This window comes from Rhinopithecus roxellana, chromosome 13 (assembly GCF_007565055.1).
Source record: "Rhinopithecus roxellana isolate Shanxi Qingling chromosome 13, ASM756505v1, whole genome shotgun sequence".
Classification (NCBI taxonomy): Eukaryota; Metazoa; Chordata; class Mammalia; order Primates; family Cercopithecidae; genus Rhinopithecus; species Rhinopithecus roxellana.
This window is the reverse complement of record NC_044561.1, coordinates 13785843-13811783: the sequence shown is the minus strand read 5'-3', so window position 1 is coordinate 13811783 and position 25941 is coordinate 13785843. Positions and strand designations below refer to the sequence as shown.

Genomic DNA, 25941 nt, shown 5'->3' with positions numbered 1-25941 from the left:
CAGGCCGATCATCTGAGGTCAGGAGTTCAAGACCAGCCTGACCAACATGGTGAAACCCCATCTCTACTAAAACCACAAAAAAAAAAAAAAAAAAAAAAATTGGCTGGGCATGGTGGTGGCCACCTGTAATCCCAGCTACTCAGGAGGATGAGGCAGGAGAATTGCTTGAACCTGGGCGGAGGTTGCAGTGAGCTGCCATTGCACTCCAACCTGGGCAACAAGAGTAAAACTCTGTCTCAAAAAAAAAAAGAAGAAAGAAAAAGAAAGAAAGAAAGAAGAGAGAAAGAGAGAGAGAGAGAGAAAGAGAGAAGGAAAGAAAGAAAGAAAGAAAGAAAGAAAGAAAGAAAGAAAGAAAGAAAGAAAGAAAGAAAGAAAGAAAGAAAGAAAGAAAGAAAGAAAGAAAGAAAAGAAAGAAAGAAAGAAAGAAAGAAAGAAAGAAAGAAAGAAAGAAAGAAAGAAAGAAAGAAAGGAAGGAAGGAAGGAAGGAAGGAAGGAAGGAAGGAAGGAAGGAAGGAAGGAAGGAAGGAAGGAAGGAAGGAAGGAAGGAAGGAAGAAGCGCAGGTATCAGGTGTAAATCTCAACTTACCTGCTTTTTAATTGGGTGATCTTGGGCAAGCTACTCAAACTCTCTCTGTTTTAGTTTCCTCGTCTGTAAAATGAGGATCATTGTGGAAGTCAGAGTCCTCCAAAGAAACAGAAACGTATATATAGAGAGGTTTATTTTAAGGAATTGGCTCATGCAATCATGGGGGCTGGCAAGTCTGAAACCTGCAGGACAGACTGGGAGGCTGGAGACCCAGGGAGAAGTGATTTTGCAGCCTTGAGTCTGGAAGCAGAATTCCTTCTTCCTTGGGGAACTTCAGCCTCTTCTTGGAAGACCTTCAACTGATTGGAGTGGCCCACCCTCATTATGGAGGCAATCTGCTTTACTCTAAGTCTCTTTATTTAAATGTTATTCGCATCTTCAAAATACTTTCACAGCAGCATCTAGACTGGTGTTTGACCACACAATTGGGTGCCATGGCTTAACCAAGTTGACAGATACAATTAACCATCATGATGACAATGATGATAATAATACTGACCTGATAGGGCTGTTGAAAGATTCAACGCATTGGAACATATTAAATATTTAGGTCTGGCCTGGTGGCTAACCTCTGTAATCCCAGCACTTTGGGAGGCTGAGAAGGAGGATCGCCTAAGTCCAGGAGTTCGAGACCAGCCTGGTCAACACAGTGAGACCCCTTCTCTTTAAACAATTTAAAAATTAGCCAGGCATAGTGATGTGCACCTGTAGTACCAGCTACTCTGGAGGCTGAGATGAGAGGATCACTTGAACCTGGGGGGTGGAGGCTGTAGTGAGCCATGACCGCACCACTGCACTCCAGCCTGGGTGACAGAGCAAGAACCTGTCTCAATAAATAGGTAAGTAAATAAATATTTAGAGTGGGCTGGGCCCTCCTCATAGCTGGCTTGCCCCTCCTCTCACTAAGTGTCAGTACTTTCATCACTGCAACAAAATACCCCTGATATCCAAATACAAGCCCCCCTGAGAACCATCAATCTAGGCTCGTGGTTTAAACAACCCTTTTTTTCAGTAGTCACCCCACCTAGCTTATTTCTAATGAAATATCCTGCAGAACCCCAATAGATACATTGGCCAAAGGTGCCGTTGCTCTGGCTGAAGCAGAAATGCCCAGTGCCCTTCACCCCCATGTCTGAGCCCTCCCATATCTGTCAGAGGGCTTGGTCCCCGTGCTCAAATCCACATCACCCGGTTTCATAATTCGCCAAGCCCACAAAGCTACCTCCTCTCTCTAACGCGTGTGTGAAGGGTGGCTGCCCTGCCCCTGGAGGATCTTGACTCGGATACACGGTGGGAAAACGTCCAAGGAGGCTGAAACCTGCGCAGCAGCCACCGTGGGAAAGGCCATCCAGCAGACATGAGAGGCTCCGTGCCTTGGAGGGGAGGCTAGTTCTTTTTGAGGAACCGATGCCCTCTGATGAGTGGAACATTTTCAGCAAAGATTTCGCTCTTCTGAATGTGTTAACAGGTTCCATATTTCTGTGTAAAATAACAGCACGGGAAGAATTTTTTTATTTGTGGATAATCTATGGTCAGACAAAAGCAACAGAATTGACGGAGGGCAGTAGAAAGGGAAGGTTTCGTGGCTAGTTGTTAAGATACCACTTTCACTTGTCTGGGAGCACACAGTGAATATGTGTATGTGTGTGTCTGTGGGTGTGTACCCATGTGTGCACGTGAGAGAGAACACACGATACAACAGAAATATAAGATGCCATTTACATTACCAATAAAATGACAAACGTGTGTGCATGTGTGTGTATATGTGTGTGCATGCATATGTGTGAGATTGTCTATGTGTGCATGTATTTGTGTGTTTGTGTACATGTGAGTGTGTTTGTGTACATGTGTGTTTGTGTATGGGTATATGTGTGTGATTGTATCTGTGTGGGTACATGTGTTATGTGTGCAGTGTGTGTATGTGAGAGTGTGTGCATGTATGTATGTGTATGTGAGAGTGTGTGTGCATGCGTGTGTGTTTATGTGAGAGTGTGTGTGTGAGAGTGTATGTATGTGTGCGCAGGTTTGTGTATATGCATGTATATGTGTGTCACATGTATGTGTGTGAGACTTGTGCATGTGTATGTGTGCATGTATTGTGTGTATATGTGTCTTTGTGTGTATATGTGTGTGTTTGTGCGTATGTGTGTATTTGTATGTGTGTTATGTATGTGTCCACGTGCAGGTGTATGTATGTGTGTGTGTATGTGTGTGCATTTGTGTGAGCGTGGGTATATGTGCATGTGTGTGAGAGTGTGTATGTGAGCATGTATGTGTGTGTCTGTGTGTGAGTGTATATATGTGAGAGTGCGGGTGTGAGAGTGTGTGTGCGGGTGTGTGTGTATATGCGTGTATATGTGTGCTGTGTGTACATGAGTGTGAGAATTGTACATATGTATGTGTGCATGTTTGTGTACATTTGTGTGTATATGTGTGTGGCTGTGCATGTGTGTGTATGTGTTATGTATGTGTGCATGTGTGTACATGTGAGTGTGCATGTGTGTGTATGTTTGTGGTTGTGTGTATTTGTATGTGTGTGTCTGTGTGTATTTGCATGTGTATGTACACATGCTTGTGTGTGTATGTGCATGTCTCTGTATTTATATGTGTGTGTATGTGTATGAGTGTGTGTGTATTTGCATGTGTGTGTACATGTGTTTGTGTACGTGTGTCTGTGTATTTGCATGTGGTGTACATGTGTTTGTGCATGTGTGTGTATTGGCATGTGTGTATGTGTATTTGCATGTGTGTACATGTGTTTGTTTATGTGTGTATTTACATGCGTGTGTGTCTGTGTGTGTATTTGCATGTGTGTGTATGTGTGTATACCTTATCAAGCCTGTCCCTCATTGTTTTGCTGTCACCTGATGCCCCAGCTCTGCTCAGCTAGCGGCTCGCTGGCCACGGTGAGGGCTCCGGTGAGTCATCTCCACACAGCTCTTCACAGTTTCTCACTTCTGCTCCCCAGATATTGCCCAAGCGCTGGTTTCTTTTACATTCTCTCCAACTTCTCCAGGCTCCACCCAGAAAGCCACAACCCCAGGCAGAGTCAGGAGGGCCAGATTTTAAAGGAGTTACCTGGGCTGTCCTGGGGATGACTTGTGGATTCCAAAGCGGCAGGTAATGTGGCTAGAAGCTGAGATCAGACCTGACAGCAGGAGAGTCAGACAGACGTTGATACACTCAGACTCACACACGCCAACACACACACACCCAGTGTGAGCCCAGAGACACACGCACGTGGAATCAGATGTTCAAAACCAGGATCCTACTGGGACCTCCTGAATCAATTAATTTCTAAAATACTTTACAGTTTACAACATGCTTGTATATCCATATCCACATGTTATACCAGTATGGTATCCCAGTAGGACCCTGGTTCCATGGCTCCTAGCACTTTGGGAGGCCAAGGCAGGTGGATCACCTGAGGCTAGGAGTTCCAGACCAGCCTGGCGAACATGGCAAAACCCCGTCTTTACTAAAAATACAAAAATTAACCAGGCGTGATGGCACACGCCTGTAATCCCAGCTACTCGGGAGGCTGAGGCATGAGAATCGCTTGAACCTAAGAGACGGAGGTTGCAGTGAGCCGAGATTGCGTCACTGCACTCCAGCCAGGGTGACAGAGCGAGACTCCATCTCAAAAAAATAATAATAAATAAATAAAAAAGCATGAATGTAGAAAATGCAACAAGAACATTTATGTAGACACTTCCCGTTGGTTCTGTTTCTCTGGAAAACCCTGACTCATGCGCCAGCGGATTCTATGAGTTTCATCCACCATGACTGGGCCCGCCATCACTGCCACACCTCATCTTCATACTCTCAGAGCCCTGTGCCTCGTCAGCTCCCCGAGGCAGGGGCAGGGCCTGTCTGCTTCACCATGGCACCCCAGAGCCTAGCTCAGTGCCCGGCACCCTGCAGGCCTCAGGAAATATTTGATCAATGCAAGTGTGAATGTAACACTGAGTGAATTTGGAAAGTCACTCCTTAGGCACTTCCTACACCTGAAACTCTCTTCCTACTTCTTTTTTTTTTCTTTTCTTTTCTTGAGACAGAGCCTCACTCTGTCGCCCAGACTGCAGTGCAATGGCACAGTCACGGCTCAGTGCAGCATTGACCTCCCTGGGCACAGGAGATCCTCCCACCTCAGCCTCTCAAGCAGCTGGGACCACAGCATGTACCACCAAGCTCAGTTATTTTTTCTATTTCTTTGTAGAGACAGGGTTTCGCCATGTTGCCCAGGTGGTTCTCAAACTCCTGAGCTCAAGTGACTTACCTGCCTCAGTTTCCCAAAGTGCTGGATTACAGGCATAGGTCACCATGCTCGGCCCTCTTCCCCCTTCTCTGCTTATCAAAATCGTTTATTGTCCCCGAGGCCTAGCATGGGCTACTTTCCTCTTCATCCCCACACGTGGAAGCCTCATGAGAGTAGAGACCACGTCTGCCTTACCCACGGTTGTGACCCTAAGTCTCGGTCTGGGGCCTGGTACATGGTAGATGCTTAATAAATACTGGTTAAATTAATTCAGAATAAATGCCACAGCAGTATGATATTTTTTATTTTATTTATTTATTTATTTTCGAGATGGAGTTTCACTCTTTTTTTTTTTTTTTTTTTTTTTTTTGAGATTGAGTGTCACTCTGTCACCCAGGCTGGAGTGCAATGGTGTGATCTCAGCTCACCACAACCTCCACCTGCCAGGTTCAAGCAATTCTCCTGCCTCAGCCTCCTGAGTAGCTGGGACTACAGGCACGCACCACCATGCCCGGCAATCTTTTTGTATTTTTAGTAGAGATGGGGTTTTACCATGTTGGCCAGGCTGTTCTCGAACTCCTGACTTGTGATCTGCCTGCCTTGGCCTTCCAAAGTGCTGGAATTACAGGCATGAGCCACTGCACCCAGCCGAGTTTCACTCTCATTCCGCAGGCTGGAGTGCAGTGGTACGATCTCAGCTCACTGCAACCTCTGCCTTCCAGGTTCAAGCGATTTTTCTGCCTCAGCATGCTGAGTAGCTGGGATTACAGGCATGTGGTACCTTGCTTGGCTAATTTTGTATTTTTAGTAGAGATGGGGTTTCATCATGTTGGTCAGGCTGGTCTTGAACTCCTGACCTTAGGTGATCCACCTGCCTTGGCCTCCCAAAGTGCTGGGATTGCAGGCATGAGTCACTGCGCCCAGCCAGATATTTTTAAAATGCTAACCTTTATTTTTCCCCCAGTATTTCCTTTATTCCTTTTGCCGTTACCTTTTCTTCAGACAACAAAGTATTTCTGTCCCCAAGCCTCAGGGAAGGATGTGACAGCTGAGAACAAAAAACCTCATGTCTCTTGCCTGGATTTGCAGCGTTGAAAGCTTAGACTTGGAGAGAACCAGAAGGAATATACAGAAAGGACAAAAGACTTAGAGGAAATCATGAGACTTTTCTGCTTTCCAGGCTAGAGAATCATTTTTCTGAAACTGTCATAAAGAAGAGAACTGCGGAGAAAACACCCAGATGGCAGACGGTGGTGGTTCTCAGAGAAAGAGGCTCTGTCCCTGTTCATAAAGCACCTTGTGTGGGTTAGGACAAGGCATCCCCTCTGGGTGCACAGCTTGGTAACTGGAGCACAGTTCGCATCCAGCTCTTATTACTCCCTTCGTCCAGGCACTCATGTGGAGTGCACAACCCATACAACTGTACAGAGTCGCCTTGCACAAGCCCTGCCAAGTCCTAGAGGAGGAAAAAAAAAGCTCAGACAGGTCTGCGGGGTCTGAGCCCAGAGAAAATCCGCTGCTTCACATTCCAGGCAGAGCCTTCACGGGGCCAAGAGTGTTTCTGGGAGGAAGTGGTCCCGGGCAAAAGGGGTCACAGTTTCCTATGCAGAGGATCTGATAAGGAACAATGACTGAGGACCAGGTGGGTGCGGCAGTCCGGAGGTCACCCCTGGGGACAGATGACAGCAGCCACCAGATTGCCACCTCCCCATGCACGCAAACCACAATTTGGCACACATAAGCCCCTTGGAATAAGGCCAAAACCACAAAAAAATCTCAAATAAACCGAGATTAAGTATCTGCCACTCAGGCACAATGAAGATTCAAAACACAAGTCCCCTTGAGTCATAGGCACACGCGCGTGCACGCACACACACACGCACACACAGAATAAGTTGCATTGTGTGCATCCAAGGTGCACATAAACTGGCATTTTTTAAAAAAAAATTGCTGTGCTTAGCACACATTTGTTGAATGGATGCTGAACGAAGAACAAGTAACGGGTGCATCTCTGCATCCCTAATGGTGTTCTGCCCTGATTTAATTATCAGAACACATCTGTCTCCTGAGTAGATTGTCAATGGCTTGCGGACAGGGACACGGTTTATTCAACTTTAAATCCTGCACACGAATCCTCTACAGAACTGCTCATTGTCCTGAGTGTTCAATTGAATTACTCTCTAAGTACACGGAATTTTTCTCCAGGCACCAATATCAAAAAGCTCCCCTCACCCTGGACTCCCCTCCTTTGTCTCCCACCTCTTCACAGAGGGTACGAATTCCCAAAGCCTGGTGCAGGAAGGAAGAAGGTGCCCCTTTAATGCGGTTGTCTAGTGCCACCGCACAGCCTGATAAATAAGTGTGCTAGGATTTGGGACGTGTCCACATCCGGCAGAGGAGCAGTGCTCTGCCCAGCAGCTGTGAGCCTGCGCTTAGTCTGAGGTTTGGGGCAGTGAGGTCACGATTATCATGGAGTAGGGGGAGGGTTGGACCCCGAGACAGATGCTCAAGGGCCTGGGGGCTCAAGGTCCCTTGTTCTGGGAGCTGCTGGGGATTTATGGTGCCCAGGACTTGGGGCTTCCCAGAGATGGTGCCCAGAGTTGTGGTGGCATTTTAGGCCCTCATGGCTTGGGCACCTGGGCCGGTCCAGCCCAGCAGGCCCTTTTCCAGGCCTCTTTCCACACCCTCTGCTGCAGCCTGCTTCCTGGCTGCCACAATTAGATGCCAACATTTTATTCTTGACTCTTGCAGCGATACTTACATATTCTGCCCGTGCACTCTGCCTTTGCAGATATGGATTTTGTCTCCTGGCCTGTATTTGTAAATTATTCCCCATGTGTCTGTCTTTTCTCTGTGGCCAGAAGGTCAGTAGCTGCCACTGGCTGGCCGCCTTGCTGTCTCCCTGGCTGGAGTCCCTGCTGCCTTCCAGGCCATAGTTTGAGTCCCAGCCCTACCACTTACTAGCCGGGTGATCTTCCCATGTTACTGAAGGTGTTGCAGCCATAATGACGATCTGTTCCCTCATCCTGTCCCCTCTCCTCTGGGTTCCCACAGCCCGGCGCACCTGTCACTCTCTCCTTGTATTGCAGAGGTCTGTTTGTTGCCTCGCCCCTCCCCCAAAGAGCAGATACTCCCAAGGCTGGGGCCAAGGCTGTCCCCTCCATTTCCCCATGCCCTGCAGTGGGCCTGCCTCTGAGTGGTGGCCTAAGGATGGTGGGCTCCTGTCCCTCTCACCCTCCTACTTCTCCTCCTCCCCTTCTCCTCTTCCCTGAGGCTCTCTGCACACACAAACCAGGGTCTGCCTTCCCCCCATTTCTTCCTTGATGCTGGTGCTGGTGGGGGCGTCATTTACTCTAGGAGATGAAAAATGCCAGGCAGAGACTGAGATGTTGCAGAGTGTTTTATTAAAACCAGGTGAGTCACTGCCATACCTGAGAAGGCACACACATGTTCCAGATACTCAAACGCTTCCCCAGCTGCTCCGCCCAGCCCAGATCTCCTCCTCATTGCAAAGGGACATTCTGCTGTCTTCAAGGGGCCAGTGATGAATCAGAAAACTGCTACTGTCAGGTGTACTTAATGGCTTGGATTTGGGGTTACAGCCAGTTTGGAGGTTGGAAGAAGTTAGGTTGGGATTTAGAAGAAAGGACAATTAACTCCGACCCAAACCATGAAGAACACAATGAGCCAAGGGCCACTCCTGGTTCCCAGGGTGATGACATTCCACAGGGAGGCCCATGGCTGGGCATGCGAAGCCAACTTCAGCACCCCAGCCGCAGCCCCTCAGCTTCTCCTGCCCACCTCTACTAAACAAAGCAGACACTCAGAAGCAAACTCTACACGGCTACACGAGATCAGATCCCCGCCCTCTCTTGGACCCGGGGCCCAGGTGGGTGGGGTGGGGGCAGCAGGGGCCTAACCCTGGAAGCCCAGCTCCTTGTACTTGGCGGCCATGTCGTTCCGGAACAGCTCCAGGGCCTTGTTCATGGCCCCCTGGGCGTCGGCACCAAATTCCCCGGGATGCTTGCTCTGCAGAACTTGAATGATGGATTCCGAGATTAACTGCAGGGAGGGTGAAGAGAGAAGGTGGTCACCGGGGTGGGACAAACCAGGAGCCAGATGGGGGCCAGGTCTCCTCCCACCTTCTTTTTTTTTTTTTTTTTTTTTTGAGACAGAGTCTTGCTCTGTCGCCCAGGCTGGAGTGCAGTGGCCGGATCTCAGCTCACTGCAAGCTCTGCCTCCTGGGTTCACGCTATTCTCCTGCCTCAGCTTCCGGCGTAGCTGGAACTACAGGCGCCCGCCACCTCACCCGGCTAGTTTTTTTGTATTTTTTAGTAGAGACGGGGTTTCACCGTGTTAGCCAGGATGGTCTCGATCTCCTGACCTCGTGATCCACCCGTCTCAGCCTCCCAAAGTGCTGGGATTACAGGCTTGAGCCACCGCGCCCGGCCCCCACCTTCTCTTTATTCCAGGACCGTGTATTGAGCACTTTGTAGGCACCGGGTGAGAGTCTGTGTGATCTCTATGGATGAACCCCTTTGATCCCCACAACCACTGTGGGATAGATACTGCCACTGCCCTCGATTTACAGATGCAGAAACTGAGGCAAGAGGAGGTTGAATGGAAGGGGCATTTGGACCCAGGAAGGCCGGATCCGGAGCCCACGCTCTTACCCACAGCCCCCTCCACTCCATCAGGATGTGGACTCCACTGAAGCCGGGTGAGAGCTCAGGGCACCACCCGCATGGGGGCAGCAGAAAAGAAGGGAAATGCTCAGATTTCATTACTGTATTCAGGATTTTGCAATCAGAAAGTCTAGAAAGGAAGTATTTCTATTTGTGTGTATGCAATTTTTGCATACTAAACGACTTGATACAGTTATTGTTTTAAAGCCCTTATTTTGGGGGTACAGCCTCCTATTTTTTGTACCAAGCGCAGAAACACTGGCGGGAGGGAAGCAGAGAGAGGAAGAGGACAGGCCTGAGGCCCACGGCTGGCTCCCAGAATGGAGAATGTCTGCTATCAGCCTCAGCATTGCCATTTGCTTTAGTACCTACAGTCTCATTGCCCGGATAACAGAGATGGGCATGGGAAAACGGAGATGTAGCATGGGGCTGCTTTAGGGACGGAAAGACTGGTGGATGTAAAATGCGGCTGTGCTTTCTCAACAGTTAACCAGATTTGATCCCAACCGCAGCCCTGGCCGGTGCACCAAGGAGTGTCATTTTACAGAGGAGACAAGTGGCCAGACGGAGGTCACACAGGAAGCGGAGAGCAGAGATGGATTTGTGCTCAGGAGGCTGTGGGCAGGTCACTGCCAAAGCTGGGAATGGAAGCAGTGGCTGAACCAAGGCTGGGTTTCTCGTTTTCTCAGGGCCCCAGGGTGCAAGTGACATAAAGCAGGGATAGTCGCGGGTGGGACATGCAAAGGGAGGCCTCAAGAAGCATCAACACCTGGTAAACCCCTCCGCTCGGAAAGAGGAACAGCTCCACAAACGCCTCCTCGCGGGCATCGAGGTGGACACTTAACTTCACCTTCCATTTCATGAATGCCACAAAACAAAGTGGGGGCTCGGGGTGTCATGGAGCAAGCCCTGTCCTTAGAGAACTTGAGAGAACCAAGTTCCAGGGCCACCTATGCCCCAACCCCATGTGTGACTTCACCCACCCAGATGACCTGGTTGGACCCCCAGCTCAGACTTTCTAGAGTCCATGCATGGCAGAGCCACTCATATCTAGGAAACAGTGGAATGGGGCCACTGCATAATTGAGAAATGAAAACCCTCTTAGCACCCACCACCCTATGCAGCCCCTCAGTCCCTCAGAGAGACGATCTGTCCACAGGTGAGGTAGAGACTGCCTTATGAACAGCGCAGAAGGACGGTCCACCGTGAGGGGAGGAGCAGACACCTGGGCTCTGCCTTCATTTTTTGCAGAGGTTATGCATCAGATTAAGCATGTTCTAGGGAGACCTGGGTTCTAGCGGCCAACTGGTTGTGATATCTTGGCTGCGTGGTTTTTTCTCTCCAAGACTCAGCTTCTTCCTCTCTAGAGAGAGAACTCAGTCATTGGAAGTGTATGGTGAGCCAACCACATGCCACTGGGGCACAGAAATGGTAGCCGCTCGGGAGCTGAGTGCCTGCTGGGAGACCACTGGGCAAAGAGACAAATTATAATACAGTCTGGCAGTGCTATGACCGAGGATGAGGATAAAGTACCACGGTGCAGGGAGGGGCTGGCAGATGGAGAAGCTGAGGGCCTCGTGGGCCTGGGGCCCAAGTAGGGGAGATGGCTTCACACTGGGCCTTAGCGGATGAACAGGGATTTGCAGAGAGAAGATGGGGAGGCAGGGATGGCCTCACGTGCAGGGCTGTCTGTTCAGGCTGGTGATGTGGAGCGGCTGGGCAGGCAGGACTCTGCACAATCGCCGGGTGGGGTGCAAGGGTTGAGGCTAAAGAGGGGTGGTGGTGGTTGTCAAGCAAGAGGTGATATTGTGCCACAATGTATTCACAGCCTGGTTCCAGAGTACCATAGATCTGACTGTACCTCCTGGCTTATCAGCTGTGTGACCTTGGACAAGCTACTTAACCTCTTTGAGCTCTCAGTTTCCAAACCAGTAAAAAGGGGATGAGAAGGGTACGTGCCTGGGGCAGAGACTGCTAATTACCTCCACAATATCCATTTCCCCTTCTTCCTTGGTAACAGAACACTGGTTGTATTTGGAGGGGTAATAGACCACCTTTCCCAGCTTCCCACGCAGACAGGGTGGCTCCAGAACTAACTTCCAGCCAATGAGATGTAAATAAAATTGTTGGATGAGATTTCTGGGACTCCTTAAACTCCTCAAAAGAGAGCATTCCTCTCTTTCTCCTCCTTCCAGTTGGGGATATAGAAGAGGTGACTGGAGCTCTTGCAGCCATTTTGGCCATGAGGCAACTTTGAGGATGGATACCATGTGCTAGGCATAGCAGCAAATGTTCACTGTGGCCCATCCCAGCAGGTAGCTATCACCACATCCTCAGCCTCATTGCTGCACCAGACTTCCTGCTGTTTCTACCTTCAGGGCATGCAACTGTCCCTGTAGTCCTTCATCCCCAGCTCCCTCCTCTCCACAGATCGCCTCCTCCCACCAGTTATAGACACACAACCTGAAGCCCAGGCTCCTGCCCCCAACCCTGATCCACCCAACTTTCCAACCCATCTCAGGAGGTTCAAACCCATTGCTTGTGCTGGAAACCAAGGTCTTGTCTCTCCATCTGTGAAGATGCTGGAACTGGTACAGCCAGCCTGCTGGCCACCCCCGCACCAAATTGAGCCCCAGTCACTGAGCTCCTGCCATGTAAGTCCTGCATGTACCAGACTCCCAGTGGCAGAGGGGCTGGGGTTCTGTAGTAATAGAGACCTGCATTTGAATCTTGGCTCTGCTGTTATCCACCTCTGTGACCATGGACAAGCTGCTTAACCTCTGTGTGCCTCAGTTTCCCCATCTATCGAATGGATATGATAATGGTACCTACCCATGGAGAGGATGCAAAGTTTGCACCCAATATCCCCTCTCCCCTTCCTCTTTGGTAATAAGATGTGAATTTGGCATGCTAAATTAAAAATGCTAAATGTGTTCATTCTCAACGATCCCAGGAGGAAGGCAAAGTGGGTGGCAATCCCCTTTACAAATGAGAAACCTGGGGCACAGAGAGGAGTGGCATAGGACATCCCACAAGTTAGTGGCTGAGCTGGGACTCGAACCCAGATCCCATTGCCCCACCCCGAGGCCTTCCCCACATCCTCCCACCTGCCCAGGCTCTGCCTCCTACCTCCAGGTACTTCACAGGGATCTTGTGCTTGGTGGCATGCGACTGTGCTAGGGGCTTAATCTCTGCCTCGTGATGCCCCTTCTTTTTAAGGATGCCGCCCAGGGCAGTGAGCACGGTAGCGCCATGCTTCTTTAGGTCCTCAGACGCCTTCATCTCGTCCTCTGACTTCAGGTGCTTGAACTTGTCAAACTTCTCCAGGGTCTCAGGGTGACCCTTAAAGAGCCTGTGGGCACAGGGAAGGCTGGAGTTAGGCATGGGAGGTGCGGTGTGAGGTCTAGGGGCAGCCAGACTAGAGTTCAAGTTTAGTTCCCTGTCTTCCCAGCTGTGTGACCTTGGGCCATTTGCTTCACCTCTCTGTGCCTCAGCTTCCTCATACAAGGAATGGGGATAACTTGTCCCTACTTAAAGGATTAAGTGAGATAGTGTGTGCTATGTACCAACAGGGTGTCTGGCACATAGTGAGTGTCATATAAATGCTTGCTATTGTTATTTTATTAGCATTATCATCTTCTTTACTATGAGGGGCAGGAAGGAAGAAAGCATCTCTGCATTGCTTGCTGGTTTCATTCCAATTTTCCCCAAGTTGCCTGGAGAGGAGATGGCTGAATGGCATTGTGGGTGGACCAGGAACACTGAGGCTGAAGGACCCTGGACTAGCAGAGCACCTACTATGTGCCAGGTTCCATGATAGACTCAATTTGCATTTTCCTTTTGAGTCATTCATATTATTCCCACTTTACAGATGTGGAGACGGAGGTTCCAAGGCATGAAGTCGCCAGCTCATTATTGCAGGGGTGCTGTCCAGAGAAGCCAGGCTATGAGGTCTGAGTGACCAAAACAGCAGTTCTAGTCCACGCTGCGACCATCTCTGCAACTTCCTGCCTAGGGATTTGTCCTTCAGCTGCTTAAATACCTCTAGCTACAGGAGGCTCACTCCTACGTGTGAGGACCATTCCACTCCAGAACAATCCTCACACTCAGAAACCTGTCGCTTGTTTTGAGCCCAAGCTGTGACTCTCTGAACCTCCCAGTCCCCTCACTGTGCAGATGATGAAGGATCCTGGTGGGAGCACCCCAACCCAGCCCTGAGACAGGCACCCACTCCCGCCAGGCACTCAGTGAGGTGCCCCAGAGGCCTCTGCTGGGACCCTGAGCACCCACCTCCAGCTTTCGATCTCGGTCCTTCCTGCCGTGGTGGTGGGTGCTGGTTAAAGGGAGTAGGACGTGCCCTCTGGGTAGGAGTGAGTTTCTGCCTTTCACTCATGGAAGACCACAGAGATAAGTGGTTTGCCCAAGGTCACGTGGCTGGCCAGCAGCAGAGCCCAGACCCAAACCCAAAATGAAACAGTTTCGTAACTGCCACCCTTTCCCTTGTGCCACAGCCTGAAATGTTCGGCAGGGGCAGCCCTGGCTGCTCAGGGTTCTCTCTCCTGTCTAACGGTTTCAGTTCCTTGCAAAGCTCCTCTTTTATGGTTTCCAGGCTCCATGACATCCTTGTAAAAGTACACAGTATGTACCGTGGCCACACTACAGTTTGCGCCCTGAGCCACCACGCCCAGAAGTCACAAGGAAGCACCTGATCCCCGTAGTCTCCATCCCAGGGTTTTATGCGGAGGATATTTCACGACCAGGACGCTCAGCTCCTCAACCCGAGAATGAGTTCATGTTTTGTTTTTGTTTTTGTTTTTGTTTTGAGATGGAGTCTTGCTCTGCTGCCCAGGCTGGAGTGCAGTGGTGCAATCTCAGTTCACCGCAACCTTCACCTCCTGGGTTTGAGCAATTCTCCTGCCTCAGCCTCCCAAGTAGCTGGGACCACAGGCACGCGCCACGACGCCCGGCTAACTTTTTGTATTTTTTAGTAGAGACGGGGGTTTTGCCACGTTGGCCAGGCTGGTCTCGAACTCCTGACCTCAGATGATCCGCCCACCTCGGCCTCCCAAAGTGCTGGGATTACAGGCGTGAGCCACTGCGCCCGGCCACCTTTGTTTTACAAAGTGCGCATTTGTGTGTGTCTCTGTGCACATATTCGAAGTTGGACCTAACAAGTTATTAGGCCCCCTTCCTGATGGGAGATCTGATTATTGATCAAATAGTAAGTGTGTGAGAATGGTGTTGAAAGGGTGTTTCTTTGGGTGATAAAATAATTGTGTGTTTGGAAGAGGGGGCTGGATTTGCTGATCTCAAAGTCCATCCTATCCCAGGATCCTGGATTCCTAATCAAGAGTGTGTCTTGTTGATAACATCAACAATTCACCTGCTCCAAGATTGCATGTGTCCTGACACAAGCGTGCAAACCGGGATGTGAGTCCAGCCCCATATCCACTGGGCCACATAGACTCCCTTCCCCCACGTTGGGCATGGTCTGCCGCCGTGCCCCAGGACCCTGTCCAAATCCTCGTGCGTCACTGACAGCTTGTCTCTGACACCTTTCATCCAAGGGTCCCTGAGCTCCTGACTATTATTATCTGGCGACAATGATCCTTGAACTCCCGCCTGACAGATGCAAGACCTGGCAGCACAGGCGATGGTCTGAGGTCAGGACGCTGAAAGGAGACTGTCTGGGACAGAACAGGGCCAAGAATTTGGGACACAAGGCAGCTGGGGGTCTCAGACATTTTGGGACCTGCTCCTGACCTCTGATATCCACGGAAGAGAACATGGGACTGACAGTTATGGAAGCCGAGTTCCGGTCCCAGTTCTGGCGCCAATGTGCTCTGTGATGTTGAAGTCAGTTAACCTCTCTGGATCTTGGCTCATCCATACGTAAACCAAAAGGGTAGGTCTAGACCTGCCAATACCTTACTTTCCACTCTCAGCACCAGACAGCCAGGGAGAGAGCTCTTATTTACTTTACTAATTTTTTTTTTTTTTTTTTTTTTTTTTTTTGAGACAAAGTCTCGCTCTGTCGCCCAGGCTGGAGTGCAGTGGCTGGATCTCAGCTCACTGCAAGCTCCGCCTCCCGGGTTCACGCCATTCTCCTGCCTCAGCCTCCCGAGTAGCTGGGACTACAGGCGCCCACCACCTCGCCCGACTAGTTTTTTGTATTTTTTTAGTAGAGACAGGGTTTCACTGTGTTAGCCAGGATGGTCTCGATCTCCTGATCTCGTGATCCGCCCGTCTCGGCCTCCCAAAGTGCTGGGATTACAGGCTTGAGCCACCGCGCCCGGCCTACTAATATTTTTTTGAGAGAGGTTATCACTGTTGCCCAGCCTGGAGTGCAGTGGTGCGATCTCAGCTCACTGCAGCCTCAATCTCCTGGGCCCAAGGGATCCTCCTACCTCAGCCTCCCAAGTAGCTGGGACTACAGGCGCCCGCCACCACGCCCAGCTAATTTTGTTTATTTTTTGTAGAGAAGAGGTCTCACTATGTGGCCCAGGCTGGTCTCGAACTCCTGGACTCAAGCAATCCTCCCATCCTGCCTCCCAAAGTGCCGGGATTATAGGCCTGAGCCACCACACCCCGCCCCACGTTTACTTTAAACAGCAGAGCAGAATTGGCCTAATTTGTTCCCACCAAATCATTCCAGCACCACACAGCTGCCTGCCCTCCTGTGGGCCCAGGACTTGCAGCCAGGAGCCCCCCAGGCAGCCACAGAAGGCCGTTCTCCTGGATTTGCCTGATAACAGCCACCCGGAAAATGAACAGATGGAAGCCCCTCAGCCTGTGGAAATGGACGGAAGGCGTTTTCTCTAGTATTTCAGAAAGCCCCGCTTGCCTGTGTTTCCAGCTTCAACCCTGCCGTCCGTGGGCCTGGTTCATCAGACAGATCTTCAGGCCAAGTCAGAGAGAAGGGAGGTCGTTTGCCTGCTGTTCTCTGAACTGAGGCCCCGTTGGACACCCACATGGAACATGGAGCACACGCTCAGATCCATGAACACCCCTCTGGCTCTGCTAGAATAAAAGAACCAGAGTGTGGATGGCAGCCCATCTTGCGTGTGGCTCATGGGGCAGTATAGCATAGTGGTCAAGAGCAAGGATTCTGGGCTGGGCGCATTGGTTCATGCTTGTAATCCCAGCACTTTGGGAGCCCAAGGCGGGCAGATCACCAGAGGTCAGGAGTTCGAGACCAGCCTGGCCAACATGGCGAAACCCGGTCTCTACTAAAACTACAAAAATTAGCCAAGCATGGTGGCATGCACCTGTAATCCCAGCAAGACTCCATCTCAACAACAACAAAAAAGGAGCAAGGATTCTGGATCCAAGCTGCCTGAATTTGAATTCCAGCTACTCTCTTACTTACTGTGTGACTTGGGGTAAGTTACTTAATCTCTCTGTTAAATGTGGTGATCATAATCATATCTACGTCATAAGATTGTTGTCAGGCTTCAGTAAGTGAAACACTTAACACAGAGCCCAGTAATCAGTATGTGCTGAATAAATGGTTGCTGTCTTTCTCCTGTCATCATCTCTACCATTGTCATCGCCATCACCCAGGAATTTTTGGTCCTGCCTGTGGCTGCCATTAACCAGTGGAGACTCTCAGGCCCAGTTCCTCCCTGTAATGAAAATCACCACCAGTGATTTTCAAACATTTTATGGCCTTGAAATACTTTGTTCCAAAAAAAAAAAAAAAAAAAAAAAAGCCAAAGTAAATAAAACAAAAAAAGGTTTGAGTAAAGGAAGGAAAAACTGGGATGTGGAACCCACTTAGCAGCCCCCTTCCTTCCGAAGCCCCACTCCTGGAGCCAGAATCTCCAAGTGACCTTCCAAGCTTCTATGTTCTAGAATTTTATGTTCGTGTACTTGCAGTGAAGGCCTCAGTGTTTTACAGACTGGGCTTCATGGAATTTGCCCTCTTTTACAATCAGAAGATTGGAGACATAACCTTTCAAGGTCAGTTAGAAAATCCAGAGTCAGTATCTAGAACAAAGCCAAGATGCCAACTCCCACAGGGACATTTGCAGTCCTGGACACGAGCCTCCTCCACCCTGCCCCCAGGGCGGCCATCCTCCCTGTACCCCAAACACTGAGAGGGCAGAACCAGTTGGCACAGTCTCTGCTTGTCTGACAGCCTAAGACGTGACAGGGCACCAGGCCTCTAGGACCTTTCAGGGGCCAGCAGCCCTAGGCATTATGTCTTATCCCTGGTCCCCAGCCCCTGGCAAAACTCCCTGATCCTCCCTGATGATGCATTACCCTGAGTCTCTTTCAGGACATGCGAGTCGACTGCCTTAGGTCTGGCAGCTCCCAAATCACCTTGGAAAGACCTCTGCTCTGCAAACTCTGGTCTCCTACCTCCACACCTGACTGTCCTACCTCCTCTCCAAAAGCAAAGGTGCATCATGGACTCAGAATTCTAGGACATGAGCATGGGACGGGATCTCAGAGACCACGGAAGACAATCCCACCGCTCAACCAACAGAGAAATAAGACCCAGAGGTAGAGAGACTTGTCCAAGATCACACGGCAAATCGGTGGCCCAGGAGTTGATGTCAATGTGTGTGTGTGTGTGTGTATGTGTGTTGGTCGGGGGGGCACTTTATGCAATCCAGCAGGGCCTGTTGCAGCCAGATGACAGGGACAGGAGAAGAAAGATATAAGAACACACCATGTTGCCATTAGAGTCAATAGTAAACTCGACTGTCCTTCCTCAAGTGTTTCTAGCACGGACCACTAAGGGCTCAAATTTTAGATAACGTAGCTTCCAGGATCAGCCATGCTCCCAAGGCAGACGGAAGCTGGAAATGGGTAAAGCCCAAGGGAGACCCAAAGGATGACAGAGTGGAAGAGGAAAATTGGCTCTGGCTCACAAATAAGGAGAAATTAATCTGCAAATTAAAGTGCCAAAGACAATCCATTCACTTGTGGCAACCCCGGAGCCCACTTCCTTCCTCCCGGGGCAGAAATGTTGATTCATAACCCATTAGACTTGTGATGGAACCAGCTCAGAATGGTGAGGGAAGGGGCCAGGAGAAGAGAAGACTGTATCACCATTTGGGATGGAAGGCAACGAGGAGATGCACTTCTATATACAAACCACAGCTATCCTCTATTTGCAAAACTCAGATTTTTGTTTTCTGTGGTGTATTCTGGAAGTCCTTGTGGTAGAAGGCAGGATATACTTGGAGACCACATCATTCCGAGCTCTCAAACTGGAGACATACTCAACATCAAAGGTCACTAATGACCCTCTATCTTCTGTTCTCTAATTGCGATGCTTTGAAAGGTCCTTAGCCTGGGCTTCATCTGTAATAGCTACTAACATTTCTAGTACTCAGTATATGCCAGGAGCCATGCCAGGCCTCTCGCATGCATTATCTTACTTAATTCTCACTTCTCCTCCAGGACGTAGATATTAGGATATCCCCTCACTGTACAGGAGAGGAAATTGAGGCTCCGAGAGGTTGAGTACCTTCCCAAAGGTCACCCAGTGGCTCAGTGGCAGAGCCAAGTCTAGAACCAGATCTGTCTCCCCTTGAAGACCATGTCTTAACCTTGACACTTGAAGAGCATTTAATGGGCTGTGACTCTGGAAATGTCCTCCCCTTCTCAGTCCCTTTTTGTCCTCATCCTGTAAGAGAAGTGGCTGTACAAAATCTCTCAGGGCCCTTGTTAACTCTGACTGTCTATAATTCTGAAATTCTTCCTGGTGGACTCTGAGCATCCAAGGTTTGATTCTCAAGCTTCCTCCAGCTGCTGACATGAGCCTGAAATGGCTCCCTTTCCCTCTCCTGAGTCGAATCCCTAACACTTAAAAGCAAAGAAAAAGCAAGTGAGGGTTCTAACACCCTTAACTAATGCAGCCAACTGACCTACCCCAGTACAAACTTTCCATCTTGCAGCTGAACACCCTTGATCTTAGGGTGTAGGTGGCAGGGGCAATAGAATATCTTCCTTTACCTGATGAGGACTTCCTGCCCGTGGCTTGGGATGTCAGCCTCCACCTTCCCCCAGACGTTCAGCACCAACTGCCATTCCCCGTCGCTGAGCCCCATGGCGCAGTCTGAAGAAGACAAAAAGAGCAAATATGGAGTCACTGGGTGTCCTGGTCCCAACAGCTGGGGTTTGAGACCGCCTGGCCCCAAGGGCGTTTTTATACCTTCTGGGATGCTTGACAAAGATCCCTCAATGGCTCGCTCTCCCCCTCCCCTGCCCTCCTTCTCTTTCTCTCTCTCATCCAGGGAGGGTCTAATCTTTTCCTTTCTCTAGCCCTCACATGGGAAGCTATTTTAGGGCAGGTGCCATTGTGGCGAGGCAGGACAGTTCAGGCCACAGGGGGTGGAGTGGTTGTGTGTGTGGAAAGAAGGGGAGGAGGTTGGGCACCGTCTGGACTCTGATAGCTGACAGAAAGGGCACCACGGAGGCCGACGCCAGCAGCCTGAAACCCAACGCTCCCTACCATCAGCCCTCCCAAGAGGACCTGTCATGTTTCTAAGCTTGGCCACCAGGCGCCCTGGCTGGCCCCGGGACAGTCCTGGCCATTCGTAGCCTCTCACGCACCTTCTGCCCCTTTGCCAGAGACCCCTCACCCAGCCAGAAGTGACAGAAAGGAACCGAATGGTTTTGTGCTTATAGCCAGGTGGTCCCAGGCAAGTCTACAATCTCTTAGAGAACTCCTGGTTTCATGACCCTGCTCAAAGGTTTCCCTCTGAAAAGTTTTTCTTGACATACTCCTTCAAGAAACAACTCACTGCTTCCTCCTTTCCTTTCTTTGTGTAGGTTCCTGTTGCATTGCCCAAGGGGCATCCTATTTCCTGGTTTTCATGCCAGCTTCTCTATTAGGATAATAGCAGCCAACACTCACAAGAGACTTTGCTGGGTGCCAGACCCTGTCCCAAACACTTGGCATTTGGGAACTCATTTAATCCCCCCAAGACCTCCCTATGTGATAAGTACTGACATTATCCCCATTTAATTGAGAGGAAGTGGGGAAACATCACAGATGCACAGCTAGTTGCTGGCAGAGCTGGGATTTGAACCCAGGAAGCCAGAACCCCTTCTTTTCAGTTTTGAGGAGGGCAGGAACTCTGTTTTATTAGCCCACGTATCTCTTGGGCCTCACATGGTGCTGTGTGCCAAATTTGAACTGAATAAATGTTTGTTGAGTAATCGGGTGGAAGGTCTTGCAAAGAAAGTGAGTGGAGGATGATTAGCCTTGTCTTACATCCATGCGTCCTCCTTCCATCTATCCATTTATCCATTTGTCCATCCAGTTACTCATCCATCCATCCGTCTGTCATCCCTTAATTCATCCATTCATCCATCCATCATCTCTGTGTCTATCCATCCATTCACTAATCTATCCACCCACCCATCCATCCATCATCCACCAATCCCTCCATCTACCCATCTATGCATCTGTTCATACATCCATCCATGAATTCATTCATCCATCATCCCTCCATTCATCCATCCACCCATCCCCTCATTCATCCATTCATTGTCCCTCCATTCATCATCCCTCCCTCCATCCATCTATCCACCCATCACTCACCCATCCCTCCATCTATCTATTCCTCCATCCCTCCATCCCTCCATCCACCCATCCCCTCATCATCCCTCCGTTCATCATCCCTCCCTCCATCCATCCATCCCTCCATCTATCCATCTATCCATCTGTTCCTCCCTCCATCCATCCACCCATCCCCTCAACCATCCACTCATTATCCCTCCATTCATCATGCCCCCTCCATCCATCTATCCATCCATCATTCACCCATGCCTCCATCTATCCATCTATCCATCTGTTCCTCCATCCATCCATCCATCCATCCATCCATCCATCCATCTCACAGTGATAGAGCACCTATTGTGTGTCAGACACTGCTACATTTTGAGGATAACAAAATCAAATAAAACACATTTCTGTGTTCGAGGAACTCAGAGTCTCTTTAGGGAGATAACTAAGAGGAATGAAAGTACAGTACAGTTTGTGTAGTACTATGATCAAGGCAGGCACAGACCTTTCCTTCCATCTGCATAGGACTTTACAGTTTACAAAGTGCCTCCCTGGCAAGATTACATCTAATCTTTACAACACCTGTGAGGTAGCGAGCACTACCCCAACTTACAGCTGTGGGAGACGAGATTCGGAAAGGATAAGCCAGTGTTTGGGCCATCCTGGCTCTGCACTGGATGTGTCAGTAACGACTGCCCCACCTACAGAGCTTTTTGAAGATAACTGCCCTGCCCCACTCCTGCTGAGGTGTAGGTGCAGCCAGTCATGTTCTGGGACACACGATTCTCCCCCAAACCTGCTGCCAGTCACAGCCAAGCTGAGAAAGCCATTGTCAGGGCTCCATCTGAAAAGTCAGCATCTACTAGCTCTGCCAGTCAGATCCCGTCTTCAGAATGTGAACAGGGATGTTTGGTAAGAATTGGACAGATAGTAGGAAATGTAGCTAGAAAAAGATTTAAATTAAAAGAATCCCCGGCCGGGCGCAGTGGCTCAAGCCTGTAATCCCAGCACTTTGGGAGGCCGAGACAGGCGGATCACGAGGTCAGGAGATCGAGACCATCCTGGCTAACACAGTGAAACCCCGTCTCTACTAAAAAACACAAAAAACTAGCCGGCCGAGGTGGCGGGTGCCTGTAGTCCCAGCTACTCGGGAGGCTGAGGCAGGAGAATGGCATAAACCCGGGAGGCGGAGCTTGCAGTGAGCTGAGATCCGGCCACTGCACTCCAGCCTGGGCGACAGAGCGAGACTCTGTCTCAAAAAAAAAAAAAAAAAAAAAAAAGAATCCCCAAACTTGGAGTTCCCCAGTGCAACTTTGGGTCAGAACGCCCTCTGTGCAGGTCTCTAAAACCTGGCTGGTGACCGTTCTAGGATTGCCAGGAACCACCACTCCCTGGAGGAGCCTTGTGTCTCCGTTCAATGAGTCCTGTGTACGGAGTCAGCTGACTCCTAATGACCAAAAGGTCAGAGACACAGGCTGCACATCTGGCGCCCCATTCCCTAGTAACCTTCCAGAAGTCAACCCCAAACGCTAGGCCAGCCGACCTCCAAAGGCCCATCTCTTTAGCAGTGGAAGAAGCAGTAACAAAATGAGTAGCTAAAAATGCCATGGGGGGCTGGGTGCGGTGGCTCACGCCTGTAATCCCAGCAATTTGGGAGGCTGAGGTGGGCGGATCACAAGGTCAAGAGATTGAGACCATCCTGGCTAACACGGTGAAACCCCGTCTCTACTAAAAATACAAAAATTAGCCAGGCGTGGTGGCGGGCACCTGTAGTCCCAGCTACTTGGGAGGCTGAGGCAGGAGAATCACTTGAACCCGGGAGGCGGAGGTTGCAGTGAGCCAAGATCGCGCCACTGCACTCCAGCCTGGCAACAGAGCAAGACTCCATCTCAAAAGACAAAAAAAAAAAAAAAAGCCATGGGGATGCCAAAGGGGATCTCATTCATTCATTCAGTCAGTTAGTCATCTGTTTGTTCCTTTGTTCATTCATTCATTCAACAGGCCAGTACTGAGGCCCCAGTCTGTTCCAGGCTCAGCCTCAGAAGGAAGGACGATTCTGAAAGGGTCTGCCCCAGTCTCAGACTCTCAGCAGTTTGACCCTTATTGCTGGTCACTCGCTGGAGGTGAGAGAGTGGAGGGCAGAAAGAAGGAGATGGGATTGAGCTGTGCCACACCTGACCCGGGGCCACCTGCCCGGTGTGCTGGGGAAGGCCGAGGGGCACATCCGAGACTGCTGGCGACTGAGACGCAGTGTGCGGTTTTCAAATGCTCTCTGGCCTGTGCCCTCCTGAGAGTGTCAGAACACTCCTGAGAGTGCAGGGCAGGGCAGGGCTGATTCCTACCCGAATCCCAGCCCTTCTCCCATCTCTGGCCTCCTGAGTTGTCTGAGGACAGCCTGAGCATTTAAAATCTCATCCACCCATTACTGATGCTGAAGTGTTTAATATGAAGCTATCACCCGCTTGGCAAGCGCCCCCATTAACTGGCGTGCTCATGGAAACCTGTAGCTTTGAAGTTGACAGACCTTTTAAGTTTTACCTTTTAAGCTAATGGGAAGGCACCGACATCTGTTTGTACTTACACATCTCTACAACAGAGCAGCGTTACCTCACAGTTGCTATGGCTACCTGGAGTCACCAGCTCTGTTTGGGGGCTATTATTATCCCTGTGACAGCCTTCATTATGGCCAGGGCAGAGAAGCTGCGGACACATGATAGGAAAGCCAGGCTGCCTTTGTGTGCAAAACTTTCTACAGCCTTACACGCTGGTGCTACACACACATACACACGCACGAATGCAGGGCACATTAGTCTGATACCCAATGGGGAAAAACTGGATCCCACCAAGTCAGACCTCCTCTTTTCCCCTTTCATATCACAGAATCCTTTGAATCCAAAACTGAGACTTGTAGAATCATCCTCAAGGCTCCCAATAATTAAATTTCTAGAGTGTCAAAGTCTTCAACTTTTCACCACCTGAGAAACTTGGGTTCTAGATTCCAGACTCAGAGAGAGCTAGAAGCAGAGAAATCTAGAGTTATAGGGCCACAGTATCTTATGACTAAAAGAGGCCTTCAATGGTATTTTGTCCAATTTCCCACTAAACGTAGTTTTCCCTACAGATCATCATCTGGCATCTGCTTGAATACTCCTGGGAGCGGTGAGCTCGCTACCTAAAGCTTTAAAAATCCTTTTCTATGTCGAACCAAAAGATGCCTCCATGTCACAGGCACTTCCTTATGGTGGCTCTGCCTGCTCCTTGGGGATATAGAGGCCCAGCTGAGTCTGCCTCACAAGAGAAGGAGCAGGCTCACCCAAGACTTTTCTCGTCCGGACTGGACATCCCAGGACTTCCACTGAGCACCCTCCTCAGGCAAGGCAAGTCAGGGGCCTCAGTCTGGTGGAGAAAGACGGGCTCTGCCATATTCAGTCTCCAGCCACTCTCACCTCTGGTCACATGCACACAAAGAGAATGCTATAGCAAAGGGGATTTCCCCACCCACGTGCACAGGTTTGAGCCCCTCAGGCAGCTGTGCACCTGGCCCACAATTTTTATGGTCAGAAAATCCAATCTAGATGACCTAGGAATTTGCTAGCCCTTGGGCAGCTGACAATTCCCTTTGGTAAATCTGGGCTTAAGACACCACCAAGGGAGATCAAAGATGTGGCAAGAAGGAGAACTCTGGCTCCTCAAAGCCGGGAGTCCCCGCGACCTTCACTACTCTCTTCCTCCTCCTTCTGGGAATCAGCCTTTGGAGGCCAGTCTGGGCAGTGCCTCCCCCCTGCCAGCGGGCCCTCCCTCCCCACCCCTAGCTTAGCTTGTGCCTCCCTGGCAGAGTCTACCCTCCTGGACCAGCGCCAGGCCAGGACTCAGAGCAGGGCTGAGGCCTGGGAGTTGCAGGACCTGCTCAAGGCCCTTGATGGGGCAGCAGGACCCCCAAGCTTGCTCCAGACTCTCAGGAACCCACCCCCCAGGGCTGCTCCTCTCCAGCCCCTCAGCATCCATCATACTGACCACAGCTCCCCTTCTCCCCAGCTGTCCTCGCAGAGCTTCCAGCCAAGCGGCCAGGGCTGGGGGTGGGGAGAGGTGTCTTATAGCAGCCGGGGAGAGGCACAGGGAACTAAAAATACAGTTTACATGGCAAGGCTCCTCCTCTCCCTGCAGGCCTGGAGGGGCTTATTGGAGGAGGGCTGGCAAGGACCTAACACCCTAATCCCCCAGTCAACAGGTGTGGCCTGGGACACCGATCTGCCTCCCTCCCCGCTCCCCAGCCTTGGAGGCTCGGAATGGCTCCTCCAGCTCCACCATCCACCTGTCACCTGGACAGAGACCAGCCCCACCTCCACAGTCACCTAACCCCACATCCACCCATCCTCCCCTTTCTTCAAGGCCCATTGCACAGGAACAGCTCCCCTGCCAGGACTCCTCCTACCCCGCTCTACCCATTCCCGGCAGATGTGCCCCCTTCCCCTCTCTAGCTCTAGCATGGGTGCAGCCTTCTCATCTCTCTTGCTTTGGGATGCACCCGTCTGGACTGGCTTCTCCCCATTTCTACCCTGTGAGTGCCTCAGAGGCAGGAATATAAAAGCCACAAACTCATATTGTACTTAGTGCACACCAGGGACACCCCTCCTCCCAGCAGCCCTATCTTTTGCGGGAGACACTTTTACAAGCCTCACTTCACACTTAAGAAAACTGAGGCACAGAGAAGTTAAGTTACTTTCCCAGAGTCACACAGCTAGGAAATACCAAGCCCAAGATTGGAACCCAGGCAGTCTGGCTTCAGGGTCTCTGCTTCATGGCTAAGAACTGGTCTAATTTGGGGTCCTTCCCCCTCACTCTCTCACTTGCTCTACGGTACCTGGCAAAGGACCAAGCCAACATG

General features: G+C 50.4%; 1 protein-coding gene across 2 annotated transcripts; it reads right to left on the bottom strand.

The window, feature by feature from the left end:
• Positions 1–8226: 8226 nt before the first annotated feature.
• Positions 8227–25178, bottom strand: MB (myoglobin). Of its 2 annotated transcripts, none has more exons than XM_030915666.1 (4): positions 25071–25178; positions 19499–19601; positions 12659–12881; positions 8227–8906 (listed from the first exon to the last, which is right to left on the bottom strand). In XM_030915666.1, exons 2-4 carry the CDS (start codon positions 19591–19593, stop codon positions 8760–8762), a joined length of 465 nt encoding a protein of 154 aa, XP_030771526.1. In that variant the 5' UTR covers positions 19594–19601; positions 25071–25178; the 3' UTR covers positions 8227–8759. The 2 variants fall into 2 exon arrangements, with proteins under 2 accessions (XP_030771526.1, XP_010387444.1); XM_010389142.1 differs by lacking the exon at positions 25071–25178 and adding an exon at positions 19698–19916.
• Positions 25179–25941: the final 763 nt, after the last annotated feature.